This window comes from Numida meleagris, chromosome 3 (genome assembly GCF_002078875.1).
Source record: "Numida meleagris isolate 19003 breed g44 Domestic line chromosome 3, NumMel1.0, whole genome shotgun sequence".
Lineage (NCBI taxonomy): Eukaryota > Metazoa > Chordata > Aves > Galliformes > Numididae > Numida > Numida meleagris.
In genome coordinates, this window is record NC_034411.1 from 88,601,591 (window position 1) to 88,620,376 (window position 18,786).

The 18,786-nt window shown below is 41.7% G+C and overlaps 1 protein-coding gene across 9 annotated transcripts in view; it reads right to left on the reverse strand.

Moving 5' to 3' along the window:
• Positions 1 to 18,440, reverse strand: part of LOC110395575 (elongin-A-like) — a 36,490-nt gene extending 18,050 nt beyond the window's left edge. For 5 of the 9 annotated variants that reach the window (XR_002436463.1, XR_002436461.1, XR_002436462.1 and 2 more), the window contains exons 1-11: positions 18,324 to 18,439; positions 12,847 to 12,903; positions 10,720 to 10,832; positions 9,650 to 10,346; positions 8,227 to 8,326; positions 7,160 to 7,324; positions 6,494 to 6,591; positions 5,524 to 5,704; positions 5,063 to 5,186; positions 2,419 to 2,537; positions 2,008 to 2,280 (exon numbers count right to left, since the gene is read on the reverse strand). Coding sequence is in view for 1 of the 9 variants with exons in the window: in XM_021390154.1 (XP_021245829.1) it covers positions 2,219 to 2,280; positions 2,419 to 2,537; positions 5,063 to 5,186; positions 5,524 to 5,704; positions 6,494 to 6,591; positions 7,160 to 7,324; positions 8,227 to 8,326; positions 9,650 to 10,346; positions 10,720 to 10,832; positions 12,847 to 12,903; positions 18,324 to 18,404 (1,797 nt within the window). In the remaining 8 variants the exon portion in view is untranslated. Of the gene's footprint in view, positions 1 to 1,605; positions 2,281 to 2,418; positions 2,538 to 5,062; positions 5,187 to 5,523; positions 5,705 to 5,801; positions 6,592 to 7,159; positions 7,325 to 8,226; positions 8,327 to 9,649; positions 10,347 to 10,719; positions 10,833 to 12,846; positions 12,904 to 18,323 lie in introns of those variants that run through there. The other 4 variants (XR_002436464.1, XM_021390154.1, XR_002436465.1 and 1 more) reach the window with 4 other exon arrangements.

The following is an 18,786-nucleotide window of genomic DNA, read 5'->3' on the forward strand; positions in this document are numbered from 1 at the left end:
CTAGGTTGGAAAAGACCTACAAGATCACCTAGTCCAACCATCCACCTACCACCACCAACCCCACTAAACTATGTCTCCCAACGCTATATCTAAACGTTTCTTGAACACCTCCAGGGACGGTGACTCCACCACATCCCTGGGCAGCCCATTCCAGCACCAGACCACTCTTTCAGAAAAGTAGTACTTCCTAATGTCCAGCCTAAATCTCCCCTGGCGCAACTTGAAGCCATTCCCCCTCGTCCTGTCACTAGTTACGAGAGAGAAGAGGCTGACCCCCAGCTCACTACAACCTCCCTTCAGGTAGTTATAGAGAGTGATGAGGTCTTCCCTGAGCCTCCTCTTCTCCAGACTGAACAATCCCAGCTCCCTCAGCCGCTCCTCATAAGGCCTGTGCTTCACACCCCTCACCAGCTTCGTCGCCCTCCTCTGAACACGAACATTCCTGGTGAAAATGCATAACTAATGGTGGCAACTGTGTTGAAAAAGTGTTCTGTAGCTGAGAATTTGCTCTATCAAACAGTGTTATCATGCTCTTTTTATCTGTTGTCATTTCCATGGAAATAAATAGGAGGCAGTCATTTTGGAGCAACCTATTTATGTCCCTGTTCCTTTGACTAATAAACCATGATACACTACCTATCTGCTCACTTAAAATCCCCGTACAGAGCATTTGCACAAGGTGTATTCACCTATGCATAAAAGCTTATCAGACTGATAAGAGCTAGTTGTAGCAGTATTTTTTTTTTAATTGAAGAAGTTACAGGATGGTGAGGCAACTCACACGAGGTTTCCTGAGAAAGAGACAGCTGCTAGTTTCACAACGGTCTTACCATGTGCTTCAGAATGCAAAGACCTACAGAAGAACCAAGTTAGTAACAAAACTATCTTGTACCTAGTAACTGCAGTCTATAGAAAGAATCCAACCATGTGGAAGCCATGCCATGAAGGCAAAACCAGACCTTCAATTCATGCAAATGAACTGTTTTAGATGAAGCAACTAGGAATTCTAGGTTGGATATCAGAGGGAAGTTCTTTACCAAGAGAGTGGCAAGGTGCTGGAACAGGCTGCCCAGAGAGGTTGTGGATGCCCCGTCCCTACAGGTGTTCAAGGCCAGGTTGGATGGGGCCCTGGGCAGCATGGTCTAGTATTAGATGTGGAGGTTAGTGGCCCTGCCTGCGGCAGGGGGGATGGGGCTTGATGATCCTTGACGTCCCTCCCAACTCAAGCCATTCTATGATTCTATGATTACTAATTATCATTCCTAAAAGCAAGTCCATTCACAGATCAGTCCCAAACTGCAGCAGCCTGCAACTCTTGAGAGGACAGCTATTCAAGACCCCATAGCTTTTCACTTTGAACACAAGGGACCCATCCTCAAGGTCCCAGGTTAAGCCTCTTCACAGCAGAGTCAGAGTAGCAGATCAGAGTGTAAATCAACTTTTCTCCCGTGCCCAGAATTCAAGAAATTACTCTGAAGCCAGTAAGATTCCTATAAGACGACCATAACATCAAGCTGACAAAATTCTTGGCTTCTCTCCCGCCTGCTTTGTTCCCAAAATACAGTCTCTTGTAGAAGGGCTTCTTCTCACGATAAGAGTCTCACACAATGAGAAATGGTTTTATTATTTTGGTTTTTTTTAGTCCTTATACCATTAACATCCCAACTAGAAGCAACTCCTGAATGGTGAACAGCTTTTTATTAACTCACTGCCAGAGTCTACCCTATTTGACCCAGAAGTAAATACAGCCTGCTTTAAAAAAAAAAAAACAAAAAACTAGTCAAACTTAAGACATTATTTACTCCTACCTCTCCTTTAAAGCTCATTAAAAAAAAAAACCTAACACACACAGTTTTCTGTCCTTAGTAATGAAATACACTAAGCTTGGCAAAATATATCCATGGCTTAAGTGCTTTCATCAAAAGCTTATTCAAATTCATACAAAATTGATAAAAACAAAATCTATAGAAGTCCATACGAACTGATTTGTTACTAGCATACACTGACCTTATTTCAGTTCGGTTTTCCTCATTTATGAATAAGGAAGTGGCAGTATAAATGGAGCCCATGTTTCTTTTTTAGTGCAAATCATTTGCTCCTGCAGCATATGACAACTATTTTAGCAAAGATAAACTGGGAAGTTTACATTAATTTTACTTCCATCAACTGTAGCACGATATACAAATATTCTCATAAGCTTCCCGTGCACATCCTCATTTTATCGTCGTGCAGCTCTACTCTTCAATGCTTTTAAAGTTTTCTTCATGATTGGTCCAATTTCTTCAATAACGAGAAAACAAGACAGACCAGTTAGGATTACAGCATAATACAAGTAATTTAAGTGATAGCAGCATAATATTAAGCATATATTAACAGCCAGCAAGTTAAAGTAATTATTTTGATAATCTCTCCACTTACTTTTAATAGGCTTCTTTCCATCTTGAGTCATTCCATTTGAGCTAGAGCTTCCACTGTTGCTAGTAGAGTTCAGATTTGATGAATTATTGTTTCCATCTCTGCTTTCTGGAGACCTTTTTCTTTTAAAGCCAGAAAATTTAAAAAAATTATTTCTTTTTTAATTGAGCTACTAGTGGCTTTGTGTCATCTTGGAGAAAAATGCTGCATGTTTTAACAAGTTTGTTTCATCATCAGTACTGCGGTACATATACAATCATGGGATAACTCAGGTTAGAAGGGTCCCCAGGTGGTCATCCAGTCCATTTCCACCCTCGCACAGATTTTCTGTTTGTTAGATATGATATCTCCTATTTACCTTTAAAATTAAACAATCAGACTATGACAGATCAAGATATTCAGCAACACCATGATGACTCATGATGGGTCTTATGGCCCATGTTCCATTCTTTCCTATTTGTTGGTCTGAATGCAGCTGAACTAGCTCTCTGCCAGAAAACAAGGGCAAAGTGACACAGTGAGTATTCAGTTGCGTTTTGTTTTTAAATTAGGAGTGCCTAGAAAAAGGCATAATAACTAACCCTAAGTGATAGGTTAGATATACCAATCAACAGGACAAGGCCTGATGTAACCACAGGAGGCATCAGCTCTGTGCAAGACAGTTAAACCAACCCAGCGCTTATGCCGCCAGCATGATGTCAGCCACCTGGGCAGCTTTGTGTGCCTCAGAGCCAGTCATTAATGCTTGCTGCCAGTTAACAAACCACCGCATGCCAAAATGCAAACAGCCTGCTGGGGATCTGCATGTGTGCCACAGGGCCTTTTTAGCTCCTGCAAGGCTAGCTTCACAAGTGAAGATTTCAGCTGTACATAGTAAAACTGATAGAAGGTTTTCAGAGGACATGCTCAAAGAAGTGAAGTTAATATATCTTGCCTAAACAAACTCATGTTTCTTATGAAGGCAAAGCAACGACCCTCATTACAGCTTCTTTCACACAACAGCAGTTCCTCCTGATTTATGATATGCGAGTACATCATTCAGTTACTGGAGCAGAAAAGACATTTATACTACTGAACCTGAAGCACCTAATCCAGGAAGCTAATCTGTCACAGGTGCAACCTCCCACAACATCACTGAAAGAAGAAGCCAGACTCAAAGTGCTTTAAGCTACTGCATTGGTGGTGGGCTATCTTCTCACCGGTAACAGGATTTAGAAAGAACTTTCCTAATTTAATCACCTAAAGGTACAGCTGTGAAAAGGTCATTTCTGGTATAAAAGCTGGTTTTAAGAATTTCACACATGTGGGCTCTTGTTCCTGCCCCATATCAGCACCATCTCAAACAATAAGGCAGACTGCTCAACAACAAATCAAATTCCTGAAATTAGCAGACTCCATTCATATATACTTTCCTAATGTTTTGTAGGTCATTTGTTTTGTTGTTTGGTTTTGGGGTGTCTTTTTCCTCAGTAAGCTTAGGTCAGTTTGCCCATGTAGCTCAGAGTCTTAGGCACAGAAGCAATTACTCAGCACAACTACAGGCCCTGCAGCATGAGGACAGAAGCTATATAAAAGTGACTCTGCTGACACTCAGTTACAGTAAGTCAGAGCAAGTCTTGTATTATCTCTGCAACAGCTAAAGTTTTATACTCCCCATTCCCAGCTGTCACTTAACACTCACATTCAGTAGCCTGCGTGACTGTTGGCTAACTCAGAATAACGAAGAACTACTAAAACAGTTTTTGGGTAAAAAAAGATCATTTAGACAGAGCTAGTTGCAGAGCAGCTTTGTCAGCATGGTAACACCCAGAGGCTATGAGGAGAAGGGAGGGTGCAATGCTCAGCCACAGACACAGCAAAGTAAGGGACTACAGCACAGGATTCACACTGCCTGGATATGGGTATGTTTTTCCTCTCGGACAAGAGCAGATATACAAACAAAAAAAATCTCTCCATATCATTGAGAAGGGATTTGAAGCTGGTGCCACAGCCAGTTTATCTCCCTACTGCAGCCATTTTCTTGGGTATAAGAGGAAATCATTAGACCAGAAGGGGCAGGATGAACTCCACAGCTCTTCTCTGGCTGCTGAACTACCAAGTCTAATGAACTAAGTGGTCAGAAAGAACTTAGTTTTGTGCTGTGAAAAGAAAATATTTGAGGAATCCTAATTTCCTGTTCCTCCGGAGATTAGTGTTGGCTACTGCTACTGGCCAGTCTGCTCCAGAGCAGCCCAGTCAATTGTATTAATGGTTGCTGAGATTCACTCCGGTCAGCTTTATCACTCTAGGATCTTACGCTAACAGGAGAATATGCGAGACTACTAAGCAGGTTTACAAACACAAAACATCAGCACTGGGGATCTCCCTAGGATGTCAAGCAGCATTAATGCAGAAAAACAGTGGCTGCTGACTCTCCAGCTGGGAGGATGAATTCATCACCAACATGAATGGAGAAATACGCGATGACAATGCATACGCAGTAGAGGAGCAGACCAGACTTAAAAGGCAAGTTATTTTCTAGCCACTAGCTGCTTAAAGAAGTGAAGTAAACAGATAGCTATTTATAACTTAAAAATATTTTGCCAGCAATTTTCATACTGACATAGATGTCTCATCTCCAATTAAAAGCACAGTACAGAACACTTACTTCCACTTCTCTGTGGGGTGAAGTTGGGTGACAGATCCCACTGTTCCACGGATTCCCTGCTGTCGGCGAATGTTCCTGGGTGGTTTTGCTGCACCAGTCACATAAGCCATTTTTACTTGCCGGCCTAATACAGAAGCAGGGAGCAGAGGAAATGTGACATTTTCCTCATTTATGCTCAAAACTCAGTTAAGAATATGATTGTGAGCCAATTTCTAGAAGCCTAACCAGTAAACTCAGGTTTGTTTACATGTTGCATGTATTGTGCATTAACATGCCGTATCGATGCACGCATTCATTTTGTGCAGTTTGTATATTAAGAGGAACAGCATCCTTGATGCCTTCTCCTAGATATACAGCATCAGTGGTTAGTGCAAATGTGTCACTAAGCCCTGCACAGTAAGTCTCAAGAAGAACAGAAAGGACTGAGCTTTGAGAACTGAAAAGCTGTCCACGGATATTACCTTTCGGTTTCTCAGACTGAGCTGAAAGAATGTTTTTTGTAAGCATCTTCAGTTTTTCTTCTCTCTCATTGAAAAGTCTCAAGTACATTTCCCGCCAACACTCATATTCCAGGAGGCTTTCGTTTTTAAAATCCCTCTGGCAGTGTTTCTTCCACAAGTGGTCAGACTCTTCTGTAAACGTCTTTGTTTGAACACAAGGTATTTTAAAATCAATTTTTTTTAAAGCAACATTTCTAAGAGTACTTGCTTAGCTGAGACTGTAGACAAAGCCAAATTACCAGATGGAGTGCAGAACAAATCCCACCAGACGTGCTCTCACTGGTAGCCCCACCAAGGAAGAGTGTGACAGTGCCATAGAGAGATGTCACCATCAGCCTAGACATCCTGTAGCTTCAACAGAGCTCTGTATCTGAGTTAATGAGCCATGCTTTCAGGCTACATTAGTGTTTCCAGCACAGGCTCAGGCCATACCAGCGCTCAACTTCAGGCATGCAGAGAAGTGGCCAACTTGCACCACAAAGTGCTACACATTGAGAACACCTATGTCCAAACACATCAAAGGCTTAGCACTGTACATAAGAGATCTACCACATGCAAACTGGGAAGTACCTACAGTGAGATTTCATATATGCTTTGCAAGCTTTGCAGGTTTTTAACCTGAGAACACTTGGTCCTACTGTGCCTGGCAAATACTAGGCACTGTGTTGTTGATTATTCCCCCCGCCTCTTATTTTCAGGAAATAGAAATACTTTTATTACCCCCACTGACTTTCATTTAGATATCAGTAATAATTCTCTCAAATGCTTTAAATCCTGTTGTTGAGAAAGAAATAAGCATATCAGGCACAAGAAAAAAAAAAAACAAACCAGTGTTAAGCCATGAAGAACTTTTATCAAAAGGAGTGCAGGGAAGGCAGACAGATGCCCAGTCTCCTCCGTGGTTCCCTGAATTTAACAAAGCAGAATTTACCGGATTACATTCCTCTACTCGAAACAACTGCTCTGGTGTGCAACGTGTTAGCACAGGCTCAAGGATCTCAAAGGGAACACCTCCTACTTCATGCAGCACTATAACAGAGCACAGCACTTTGAATAGCTGGTTTGTTTCACAGTGCATAATTCCACTTACCAAACAGTTTAATAATAAAGATAAAACTAATTTTAACAATTTTGAAGTCAGAGCATGAAAATGCTTATAAATCAACAGTTCCAAACCGACTGGCAGTGATATCTGAGGATGCAGTAAGCATCCTGGCATAGCTGCTGCCCCATCTTTACTGATGGGCATCACTCCCCTCTCTGCATAAACAGAATGAACAATTTCTTGATCACTCATTCTAGTTTACGTAAGCAGACATTTTCAAGGGGAAAAAAGTCTGGTTTTTTTTTTTTTTTGCTTTATAGGACCCTGTATTTTAACTAAAAATTGGAACTTCAAAAAAAGAAGTTACGCCTTCAAAACAAAGTTACATTTCAACATGATCACAAATCCAGTTTTCTAAGTGTCTTTTGATCTGTTCTGTCATTATCTGTAGGGAGGGACAATAATTCTAGAAGGCCAGCCTGGGCATGGAGGAAGACAATACATCAGATACACATCCAGCACAGCATGCTACGAAGCTCTTAAAGTACTCACAGTCGATGTTATTTTGAAGAACACGGATGCACAGCTCGTATAGTGTAAGCATCTTTGAAAGACAGACTGGTTTAGAGCCAGAGTAGACTTGCATCTTGGAGTTCAGTCTCCGTCCTGTGAATTGAACTATCTCACTGACTTGCTGGGGTGCTTCCACAACAGGCTCTAGGCAAGTCACCAACAAAACATCAGCCAGGGTTTCCTTTACCTTCTGACATGGTACAAGGCTTTAACCATTCAGCTTTCAGAGAAACAACTGTTAGTATGCATGTATATTCATGTTTCTTTAAAAAATAATGTTCCTGTGTAATAATTTGGAGCTGTTACTACACGTGTACTCTGTTACTGAAGTCCACACATCCATCCAACAGCAAGATAGCAACCATGATGAAAGTTTAATGCAAAGTGTCACCTGAGGTGCACAAACTCAAATTAGGCTTACGTCACTTAGCTCAGGTCTACATGAGCCAGCTCATATCCAGACTGGGCCCTCGGCCTCCCCTTTCCAATCTGGATGCTGAGAACTACATGAGCAGTACTGACATCTGGGTTACTCCAAGCTACTAGTCCATCACATTCTATTGATCCTGGGAGGCCCGAAATACAATAGCAATGGCATTTCAAGACCAGGGGGATGTGAAATCACTGAAACCTCACAGGAGCTGCAAAGGGAAACCACTGGCACTTGTGTCACCTACAAGTAAGGATGCAGTTGGTTCCTGTGCTGAAGTCAGAACTGGTGCTTGCTTAAGACAATTCCTACTAAGGCTACACCCCCATGAGAAGGGGTAGATAGACTGGAGTAAAGATAAATGGAGCCCGTAGAATGACTACCTGACCAACACCTCCTCTACATCCATGGTAACCTTTTACAGCATTTCTTCATTTAGCAAGCTGTAAGAGGGAAGCCATTATAGTTCTGCAGAGAAGTAATTGAAAGAAGGGTGTTTCTTCACCACAGAAAGATGAGCTAATACAGCTTATTAGGAAAGGAGATGAAGACAACCCTAGATAGAGCTGTACAAACATGTGCTGTTTCAGATTTATCAGCACTGCATACAACTTACCTTTAAAGTCAGCAGCATATGGGGGAGACGAGATTAAGATGCCTGGCAGAAATTTAGGCAGTGGAGTATTAAGAAGATCTTGGAGGGATGCCACCTTGGCCTGCGCACAGTCAAGAAAACATTGTTCATGGTTACAAATTTGGGTTTACTGAAGCTTAAAATAAACTACAGAAAAAGATTAAGCGAGACCAAAAGTTACCTAGAATAACCGAAACTACTGCTTCTCTGCACTAAAATTTACTCACTGCATTGCTTTTCAGCACATTCTTTCATACTCTACTACCAATACTACATCACAAAAGGAACGTAGCGGGATATCTGCAGTCGGTGCGTAATCAGGGATCACAGAAAGGAACAGATGTGTTCAGCTAACAGGCTTTCAGATAAATTGCAACTGAGGTTAGAGGCATGCAGTGAACGTGACAAAATTGCAAGATGACAAAAACAGAGTTAGATGTTCAAAGGCAAACTAAATACCATGCTGAAAAAAAAGAAAAGCAAGAAACAGCTTTAGAGATGGTTCTCCCTAGCCTCCAGTATCGTACTTGATAAGCCACATAGTTTGAAGTCTTCCTAGATATACCCCTTAAAAAGTGATTTAAAGGCTCAGGAATCTGGTAAGTAAATGTCACCACTAATGTCTGTCAGCATGGACAATGCCTAAATCAGGTCTTGGGCATCTTCTAGTTGTAAGCCAGGCACTTAGAACTCAAAACTTGCATCTCCCTGAACTTTATTTCAGGTATCTTTTAATAACTTTTCACGACAACTTGAACAGCCGAGATTCTTCCCTTAAGTTTCCCTCAATTCCCAAGCTTATGCTAGAGTATCATGCACAAGCCTCTACATTAATACATCTCCATTTGGGATAGAAGATGCCATATTTGTACCGCAGTTCCTGCGCAAAATAAACAATCCCCAGAGCTTTCACATCACAGTAAAGATAAGAGACCGAAGAGACCTCTAATTCCCTCTGCGCAAGCAGCTTCATCTAAAAGGTCTAAATAATAAGCGTGTTTACTTCAATGCATTAAAAGTCTGTTCGTTCCCACTACAGATCTAACTAATAAAGAGCTGCAGCTTCTGACAGAACAGCTGTGTCATGCACAAACATCTGCTACAACCATAAACTGAGCCAGTCAAGAATGAAGCTGTGGGTAAAAGCAGACCAGCAGATATTGATCAAAGACCACTGCCACATAGGAAATATCTGAAAAATACCAGGCAAATTGATTAAAACTGTCAGTACGTAATAAATCTTTTTTGCCCAAGTTGTCCATAAATATTGGCCAACCCAATGCAATTTATGTCAAAGCCACACAATCTGTTCTAAAATAAACACAGCTGAACTTCACTGAAAGAGACCAGAACACTTAATTGTCTGCAGTTTATCTGCTTTCACCTCAGCTGTGCAGTGGTTTACCTTTTTGCTGGGAGTTTCTGACTGATCATCTTCAGAGTTGTGTACCTTTTCTCTTCCCTCATTTGCATGAGAAAATGTTGAAGCCTTTTTCAGTAATGAGCTGTTCTTCTGTTCACTGCACTTCTCTGGACGTCCACCTGCAGGACAAGCTTTCCTCTTTCTCTTTTTTGTAACCTGATCATAATTAAGGTAAGATTCAAAAGACATTGTAGGGGGCTCAAATTCTTCATCACCAGGTAATTCAGCTTTGCTTCTCACAGTAAGTTTTTCTTTCAATTTCGTCACAACCTTAGGATCTCTCTGTTTGGAAGCATCCTTAGGCTTCTCCTTCTTGGGGAAGGAGTCCTTACCGGCTACAAAGGAACGCTGCTTTTCTGGATCTCCCTTGCTGTCCTTGGAGGCTCTTTCTTTACAGTCACCTTCTTTAGCTTGAGGACTGGTCTCCTGGCAAGTATGTTTAGAAGCACTGCCATGACATTTTTTATTATCATGTTCTTTTTGAGACTCAGAGTCTCTATTTTGGTGCTTTTTTTCAATACAGTTATGTTGCTTGTTCAACTTTCTAGATACGGATGAGCTACCGGAACTCTGGGAGGCCAGTACAGATGTTTTGGACTTCTCTGAAGGCTTAACTTCTTTGCAAACTGAAGATTTCGTCTCATCTTTTTCAGGATTTTGTTTTCTTCCTCTGTGACCGCTGCAACATGAAATGAATTATATCCCATGCTACATCTGATGTTAAATTCTTGAAGAAATAGTCTTTTATTTACACTAGTAAAACAAAAGCATTAAATCACATCACGTGGCATAATTCTTACAAGACTTGAAGTTTGAGCCCTGGCTGGCTAATGGATCAATAGCAGTCATTGGTTTGCTTTCTAGTTTCTTTGGTTTCTTATTCTGTAAAAGTAACATTTCTGCCATTCAGTTTATGGATTTGTCATAACATATATTTGTTATTCCAAATACTTTTCTAAGATTTCCAATTTTTACTTTATTAAATTACACTACAGTATAATTAAGCCTTCCAAAACAAAAAGAAAAAAAAGAAAAACCAAGTCCACACCTACGTTTTATTTTCTGGAGGAACAAGCTTCTTCCATTTCTTTACCAGGGATTTTGCTACATTCCCAGCAGTGGCATGTTTCCTAAAACTGTTAACTGTTTTGCCTATGCCAGTTTCCTGTGGGAGATAATGCAAGAAAGATGGGTGAAATAAATCACAGATAGCATCCCAAGTAAAACCCCTAAAACTGCTGCAAATCCTATTAGCATAGGAGTCTGAGCAGTCTTACGGCAGCTAAATAAACACCCACTTTGCACTACAAGCAAAACTGAAAGCAAGGGATATGTTTATAACCAAATATGGGGAACAAAATGCACCCTTAATTCATAAAGCCACTTCTCTCCATTAAATGTATGTATATTAGACATTCAGATCAAATGAAATTTCTGTGTCCAAAAAATGGATACTGCTAAAGTGAATTAGCTTAATCAATTCAGATTTCCTTTCGGCTTATACATGTACAGTGTAGCATATTAGAGAGCACATATGATCACTGTATTATAGTCTAAAAAAATCTCAGTGAGGAGTATTACGAGGCAGAGGCGTCAGAGAAGCAGTTCTTATGAGTAAACTCGGTCTCAACCACAGAATAAACTCTTGATATTTAAGATCCATCATGTTCACTGTTCTACAGTTCAATTATTTTCACACTGTTATTGTACCTTCAAATCTTACCCTGCTGAGTTCTGTGTTGTCTAAGCAGAACTGTCCTGCAGACTTTTTCAATATATACTCACTATGGGTGAATTTTTCAACCCTGTGCTATTAGTATCTCTGAATCACAAGCTCTCACTTTTAAGATGTATGCAAACTCTGGAATTTCCTAAGTCAACAGCAATCTAGTAATGCTCTTGCTTACTAGTTAAGTGATATTCCTGTAAGTTCTGAGGGGTGGTAGTTCATCCTTCTTCCACTGCTCAGGGGGCTAGCTGGGCATCAGCTGGGGGGTGGTGAGCAATTGCTTGTGCATTACTTGTTATATACACATTTATATTTATATATGACTGTATATACATAATGTGTATAACTTTTTAATAGTGTGTAATAACTTTTTAATAGTGTGTAATGTGTATAACTTTTTATAGTCATAACTATTATCCATTTCCTTTTCCGTGTTTCAATAAATAGTTTTATCTCAACCTACTAGTCTCATCCCACTGGGAAGAGGGGGAGGAAGTGAGCGAACAACTGTGTGGTGCTTAGCCACTTGCCAGGTTAAGCCACGACACCATGCCAGCACAGCATTTATGTTCCTAAAAGTGCTTTAAAAATGCATAGGATCCTCAGTTGTTCAACATCTCTTTCCTCTACCTCTCTTGAGGGCTTCTATCATAGCCTGTCACACTGCAGCATGCAAGCATGCTGGAAACATCAATTGCCTATGGAAACCCTTTGTCATTTTAAACAGCCAGTTACAATACAAATGAAGATTACTTCATTTTCCAATATAAATACAAAAATATTACTGTATCCTAGCAGAAGCCATCTGTCTTTAGGCAGGTAAATGCCTTTGCCCAAATAAGCTGGCCAAATAATTACCATATTTTTCTCTCATCCTCCAAAGAACTCTCTCACAATGCTCATTTTTCTTCCCAAGATACAGACACGTTGCCAAAGTAACCAGGAGCTTCCTAAACCACTGTGAGAATTTCCAGTGCAGAACTTGACAGGACAAAGCTTGGGTAATGACACAAATGAGAAGTATTACTCTATAACTTGGAACACCTGCTCTTTAAATGCAAGAAGCTAACCTGGAGCTGCTAGGAAGAGACAGATTTAGACAACTGACCTAAAGAATAGATCACCCATATTTGTTTCATCTTAAGCACTGATTTGAAAGCAACTGCACAGTGAAAAGAAACCAGCCTCGAATTGCAGAGTTTCTCTAGACGTTCAGATCTGCTCAGTACTGACACTGTTGTCAGGGCTGCATTCGTCAGGTTGCATGCCCAGCTTCCAGCTGGTTTATGGAGAAGGCTCCACGTCTTGTTACGCAGAGTTCTAAATGAACAATGGCGAAGAGTCAGAATTACAAGATGTAACAGTGCTCACTGCTTCCGGGACAGCAGATCCCTGAATTTTGAACTCTTCCATAGTCATTGACTGTGTAAGGTTATTACTGGTCACCTACCATAAGAATATCCAGTGATATATCCAAATCCTGTAGTACCTCAAGTGCTTTTAGAATCTGGAAGGAAATACTCAAATTTTATTATTATTATATTTAGATATCTAATTCTAAATTCTATCCTGCTTTTCTCATCCCCATTGCCATTTTTAAGCAATAAAACTTGAATAATACCCAGTAAATCCTGGAAAATGTAAGCCTGTATGTATAGTATGGGAGTGCTATGTCAGAAGCCTGTGCTGTGAACCAGTGTAGCTCTGCTGTACCCCAAACTGCAGTAATACCAGAAAATCCAATAAGTATGAACTTACTGCCTCAGAGATTACATTAGAGATCAATAATACAGCAGTGCAGGCTACATACATGCCCCGCTCTGGTTGTGCCAGTTACTCTGCTCTAGCACAGAGCTCATTCAAAGGCTGTACTGTGGAGAACCAGCACCCCGCGAAAAGCAGGGAGCCTCCCATCAGAATCACCACTCTTTCACCATTCAAGGCAAAGAAAAAAAATAAGCTCAAAGAAGTTCAGTATGAAAAACAACACGTTTTGAATCCTTAACTGCTGTTTGTACACTAACAAGACCAAATCAAGCTAGAACAGCTGTTGTTTCACACCAGCAGAGCACATATCTTTGATTAAATGCTGGTGTTGTGTTTTTTCTTTTTAAAGTAGGAATGTATTTTTCAAATACATACTAAATGGCCCATCTTCTTTTGAGAGTTTTTTGTTAATAATAACAAAGTTTCATTTGTAAATCAAGTATGAAATTCTTTGATGATGAATGTGCTGCATACCCAAGTCTTGTGTTTGACTACACACAATTTGCCTTATCCTTCACAAACGTCTACAAAGCTGCATTATGCAATGACAGAATTAATGAGTAACTGAAATTGCAGCATTTCATAGGGCTCCAGCGAAGCCTGGAACACTTATCTGGGTTTTCAGATCATTACCACTTCTAAACGCAAAGGCAGGAGCCTGCTGGGATGCAAAGACAATAATCCAAAAGCTTTTTGAACTTCAGTAATAGCGGTGATGTTTTAAGTAACAAATGCCAGAATAACTGCCATTTAGCATATTAGATATTGCTTCTGAATAATCGCAGGAGGTGAAAGATATAAAAAAAAAAAACAAGCGAGCAGCACCGTTTAAGAAAACTTACAAACTGCATTATGGGGTTGTTTTTCTCCACAAAGATTCTCTGTTCATCGCAGGGGAGTTGGACTAGATGGCCTTCAGAGGTCTCTACCAACTCTATGGATTCTATGATAAACATCACTATTCCTGTAGTACATTAGAAGTGGAGTATCACTGAAGTTCATTGTGCAGGGGGCTGGCTCTACCTGCATATCTGGCATGCAGTTCTTCCTCTGAAACATCTGTCCTGCAGTACGGTTACTGAATTGTGAAGAAATTCAAGAGAAGTGTTGCACAGCCTACTAAGAAGTTTAAACTAGTTTTCCACCTCAGGAGAATGACTCTTCCTCCTCACGGTGTTACAAGCTCAATGGTTACCTTTTCCTGGACACTTCACAGATCCAGCCCACGTACCTTATGAGCTGAAGACTTATCCCAAACAACCCCCCATCAGGAAAAAATATATGCTGCAAAGATGCTTACAAAGTTCAGTAAAAAAAATAGTAATTTGCTCACAGTGTTAATCACAAGCATTAGAAACTAAGTTATCAGTGCCAATTTAGCTAATGTTACTTCATTATTAAAATTATAATCATTGAATTTATTTTGCAGTCAGAAGGACGTAACCCATGGCTGAGCAGGTATGTTTCGCTCTGTAGGATGACTAGATAATCAAGCAGTGCAAATCACTGGGAATAAATCCCACAGAGACAATCCTACACACCACAACGCTAAAAGATGTTGTCATCAAGTTACAGAAACAATGGGGATTTGGAGTATTTCCTCTCGAGGGGTTAATTTACAGAGCTGAGTTCATCTCCAAAGAATCTCTAAAACAGATTCAGGAAGCAAGCAATTACTATTCATACAACTTCAGAACAGGCTACATTACAAAAGTACCTAAATGACAAGCATGTCTGAAAACAGCACGTCTTAATTAGAAAGACAAAAATTCCAATGTTTTCTAAGACAAAGTCCACACTGCTCATTTTGCTTTCCTGAGATGTATGTCACATTTGCAAACGTAAGACAAAGCACAGGGGTTTCGTTAAGAAGAAAGCAATTATCAAATACTAAAAATTCCCAGAAGAGGGATTCATCTCCTGAGAGCAGGGCACAGCTCAGCCTGCAGTGAGATGTGCAGCCACGCACCTGAGGGACTGGCCACCTACATGCCCCCAGGCCACCAGTGGCCAGGGGACTGACACATTATTTCATTTCACCACAACTCCTCCTTTTCTCTCCCTCTCTCCTCTTCTCCATGCCTTCAAAAGGCTCCTTATGATTATTTAGACTGTTCTTTTCGATAATCTATTATTGACCATAACATTTCACCAAGTGGTGAATCCACATCAAGTCCTCCTGAAAGAACCTTGCCCAGAGAGGTTGTGGATGCCCCCCCCCAGAAGCATTCAAGGCCAGGCTGGATGGGGCTTTGAGCAGTCTGGTCTAGAGGGAGGTGTCCCTGCCTATAGCAGGGGGCTTGGAACAAGATGATCTTAAAGGTCTCTTCCAACCCAAACCACTCTATGATTCCACAATTAAAGACAGCAGGTTATAAAACGCGGTGCATTCCCAAGTGAGGCACTTGTATGCTCAGTGGTTCTCACTAAATAAACCTGTTTCCAAAGGAATAAAAAGTATAGCTTTGCTTTCAACCACTGACTCTCATTATTGCTTTCTGCTAACAGAGTATAACATTACCTCTTACACAGTTGTAGGGCCAAACAGATTGAGTTCTTGCGCTTCAGAAGTTGTGCTAGCCATAGCTACAGCCACTCTGTTGCTATCATGAAATCCTTCCAGCTTGACAGCATTTTTATTTATTTATTTATTTTTAAAACAGCCCCCAGAGCAGGACACAATACTCCTGTAATTGCCCCTCTAATACTACACGGCAGTAGTAACAACCCAAACTAAGAAATGCTAACTACCCAATAGTATCATTTATTCCATAAACCACTGCATTGTACTGCAATTTCATGCTCAAGTGGTAATACATCAGAGCTCCAAATCATTTTCTGAGTCAATGCTTTCCAAAATATAGTCTCCTATCTGGAGTGACCTATATTCATGACTCCTAGCTGTGACTTTCCACTGAGCCATGTTAAAATGCACGCTGCTCAAAGGAGCACAGCCTAGCGCATGATCAAGGCTGCTCAGATTATTCCTCATGTGAAGGAGAGTTACTCTGGTACCAGTAACATTTTCCTGCAGTGCTTGCTGTCTTCTAAATTAGAAAGATTTGAGTAAGATCCTGTCAAGAAGAGATGCGTAATCACTTCCCCCCCAGAAAAAACACTTCTTTCTGATGAGGACTGTCATTTATTTTTGCTGAGCGCAATTCCAATCCGTTTTATGTATTGCATCAGGTACGTAACGCTACTACAGTAACCAACATCATAGCAGCAAGTCAAATGCTTTAAGAGATTTTATGTATATTTATGACAGGCAGTGTCAGCTGAATACAAGATAAATTTGTTAGTACGTATCTACATGAAGTCTCATCAAGTGGCATGGATCATAGTACCAAGCTTTAACAGTTGCATCTCACATGCAACATTTTCCAGCTGCTCATCACATTGCTCTGCAGTCTTCAGTGGCACAGATTCTTTTATTTACGTATAGAAACAACAGCACAAAGCAACAGTAGTTCTGTTTTTGGTTTCTTTTTCCAGACCTGCTGAACTTCCCTGATGTCTTAAGGATCATTCGATATCTTAATCACCAGTTCTGCTCATTTTTTGGTCAGTTCTCTCTCTCTCAAGAGTAGCCATCAAACCTAACATCCTGAGAAGGTTTTTGAGATGAACAACTGATGTTCTGCATCTTCCCTGGTTCCTATCATACCCAAGTATTTGGTAGTTATTAAAAACAGTGACGAGATTAGACAAAGAAGCATGGAACTGAAATGGCAACACCAGCACCTACCTGCAATACTGACTTATTACTCTTTCTGCACCTATTTAAAACATTCCTCTTTACCTTTAAATATGCCACAAATGTTCTCGTACTAGACTTACCTTTTATTAGTAGCACAATTCATGCCTGGCAATTTCCAGTTATCAGTTTCTCCCTTCCCTCCTCCTCATCCCTTGCTTTCCATAGCTATTTCTATCTCACTAGACACAGCTCTACCAGGGACAGCAGAAGTGCTACAGCACCACCATTAGACCCAGCTGATGCAGCACTTGCTTTTAGCTGTACGAGGTAAAAACCAGGCATCTCCTCGCTTACAGAGCCAAATCTACCCTACCAGTGCCAGACATATTTTTGTTTCCTAAACTGTGTTTTAAAAGCACATAAAAAGTTACTTCTGGTATTGTTTCTCTCTTTTCCCTCTTCATCTCCCATTCAGAATAGCATAACACCAAGCCTAAGAATTATTAAATAAATGGTAAAGGCTAACATCTGATCATTTCTGTAGCACACAAACTGCAAGGTGAAACACCTGCAGTATCTAGGCACAGGTATTTCATTTAGACAGATAAAGCTTATAGAACCAGCATTAGGAAGACTAACCGTTACTGGCTAAGAAAATCAGTATTCTTCTTCATGTATAAACACACACAGTAGATTTGAATGCAGCAATGAAGATTTTTTTTAAGTTTATTACCCACCAAGGACAATGCATATTAAGTGCTCTTCACCTCCAAATACTTTCACAAACTTGCATCAAGTTCGAACACCTTACAAACCTACCACGGGAAGCGTGCTTTGTATTTTCAAACTCAATTCAATGCCTCAAGAAGTTTTGTTTGTTTGCTTATTTTTAAGGTCCCTTTTCAATACACTGCCTTTGGTCAAACAAGATTCACTAGGAAACAACCAGACTCCAGCTTTCCTCCCGTAGGGGTGTGCCTTCCCTCCTTCTCCTTTCTCTGCACCTCAAAACCTGACAAGCATTCATCTTCCGTGGCCCCGAGCCACTTCGGACGGACGCTTTCTTATTCCAAGCACTCCCTATCCGCTTCCTGCAGCTACAGAGCAGCCCTGCTCTCCTACAGGTAGCTTAATTCCGCCCAGAGAGGCGAGCGGCCCTGCTCTGCTCGTACCAGGAATCTCAATGCAGGATGTGTCAGATCCTGCACTGCGCACCGTCAAAGTGCCCCAGGAACGCCTCTCTCACTGCGAGAAGCCCTCACAAACACAGATCAGCACCGCCGCAGCCCAGCTTTGAACCTCCAGCCAGGGCAGGACTTGGCAGCACCGCTGCTACCCGTCACACGGGCAGTTCCAGGCACAGCGACGCTGTGTCTAGCTGTAGCAGCCTTTCTCCTTGATGCCGCCCTCCGCCCTAACTGACCCCACAGCCTCGCCTAGCCTCGCCGGAGCGCAGCTACCTCCGCGGGCTCCTCCGCGCGGCCCAGACGCGAGTTCAGCGCCCTCACGCTGCTCCGCACAGCGTCCGGCCCCTCCGCCATCGCCGCGGGACAGAGCCCCGCCCCGCCCGCCCCTCTTGTAGCCGAAGGGCGGTGCCTCTCCGCGCCGGCCTCGCCCTCCTGTCCCGAGGCGGGGCCGCAGTATGCCCCCGGCCCGCAGGGGGTGCGCCGGGCCGCTCTGGTGTGCTCCTGTCGCCTGCGGGCTGCCTACCCGCTGCTCGCCGAAACCAGAACCTCACGTTGCTTCGGATTCTCTGCTAGGCCTGGGGATTGCTTGGGGATGGGTCGTGGTGGGATGGATTCTCCCTGAGACCTCGCAGGGAGAGATCTCATCACACTGGAGGGATTCGGCCACCCACCACATGAAGTTTAACACGAGTGAACGCTGGAATCTGTGCCTGGGACAGAGCAACCCGATCTTCAT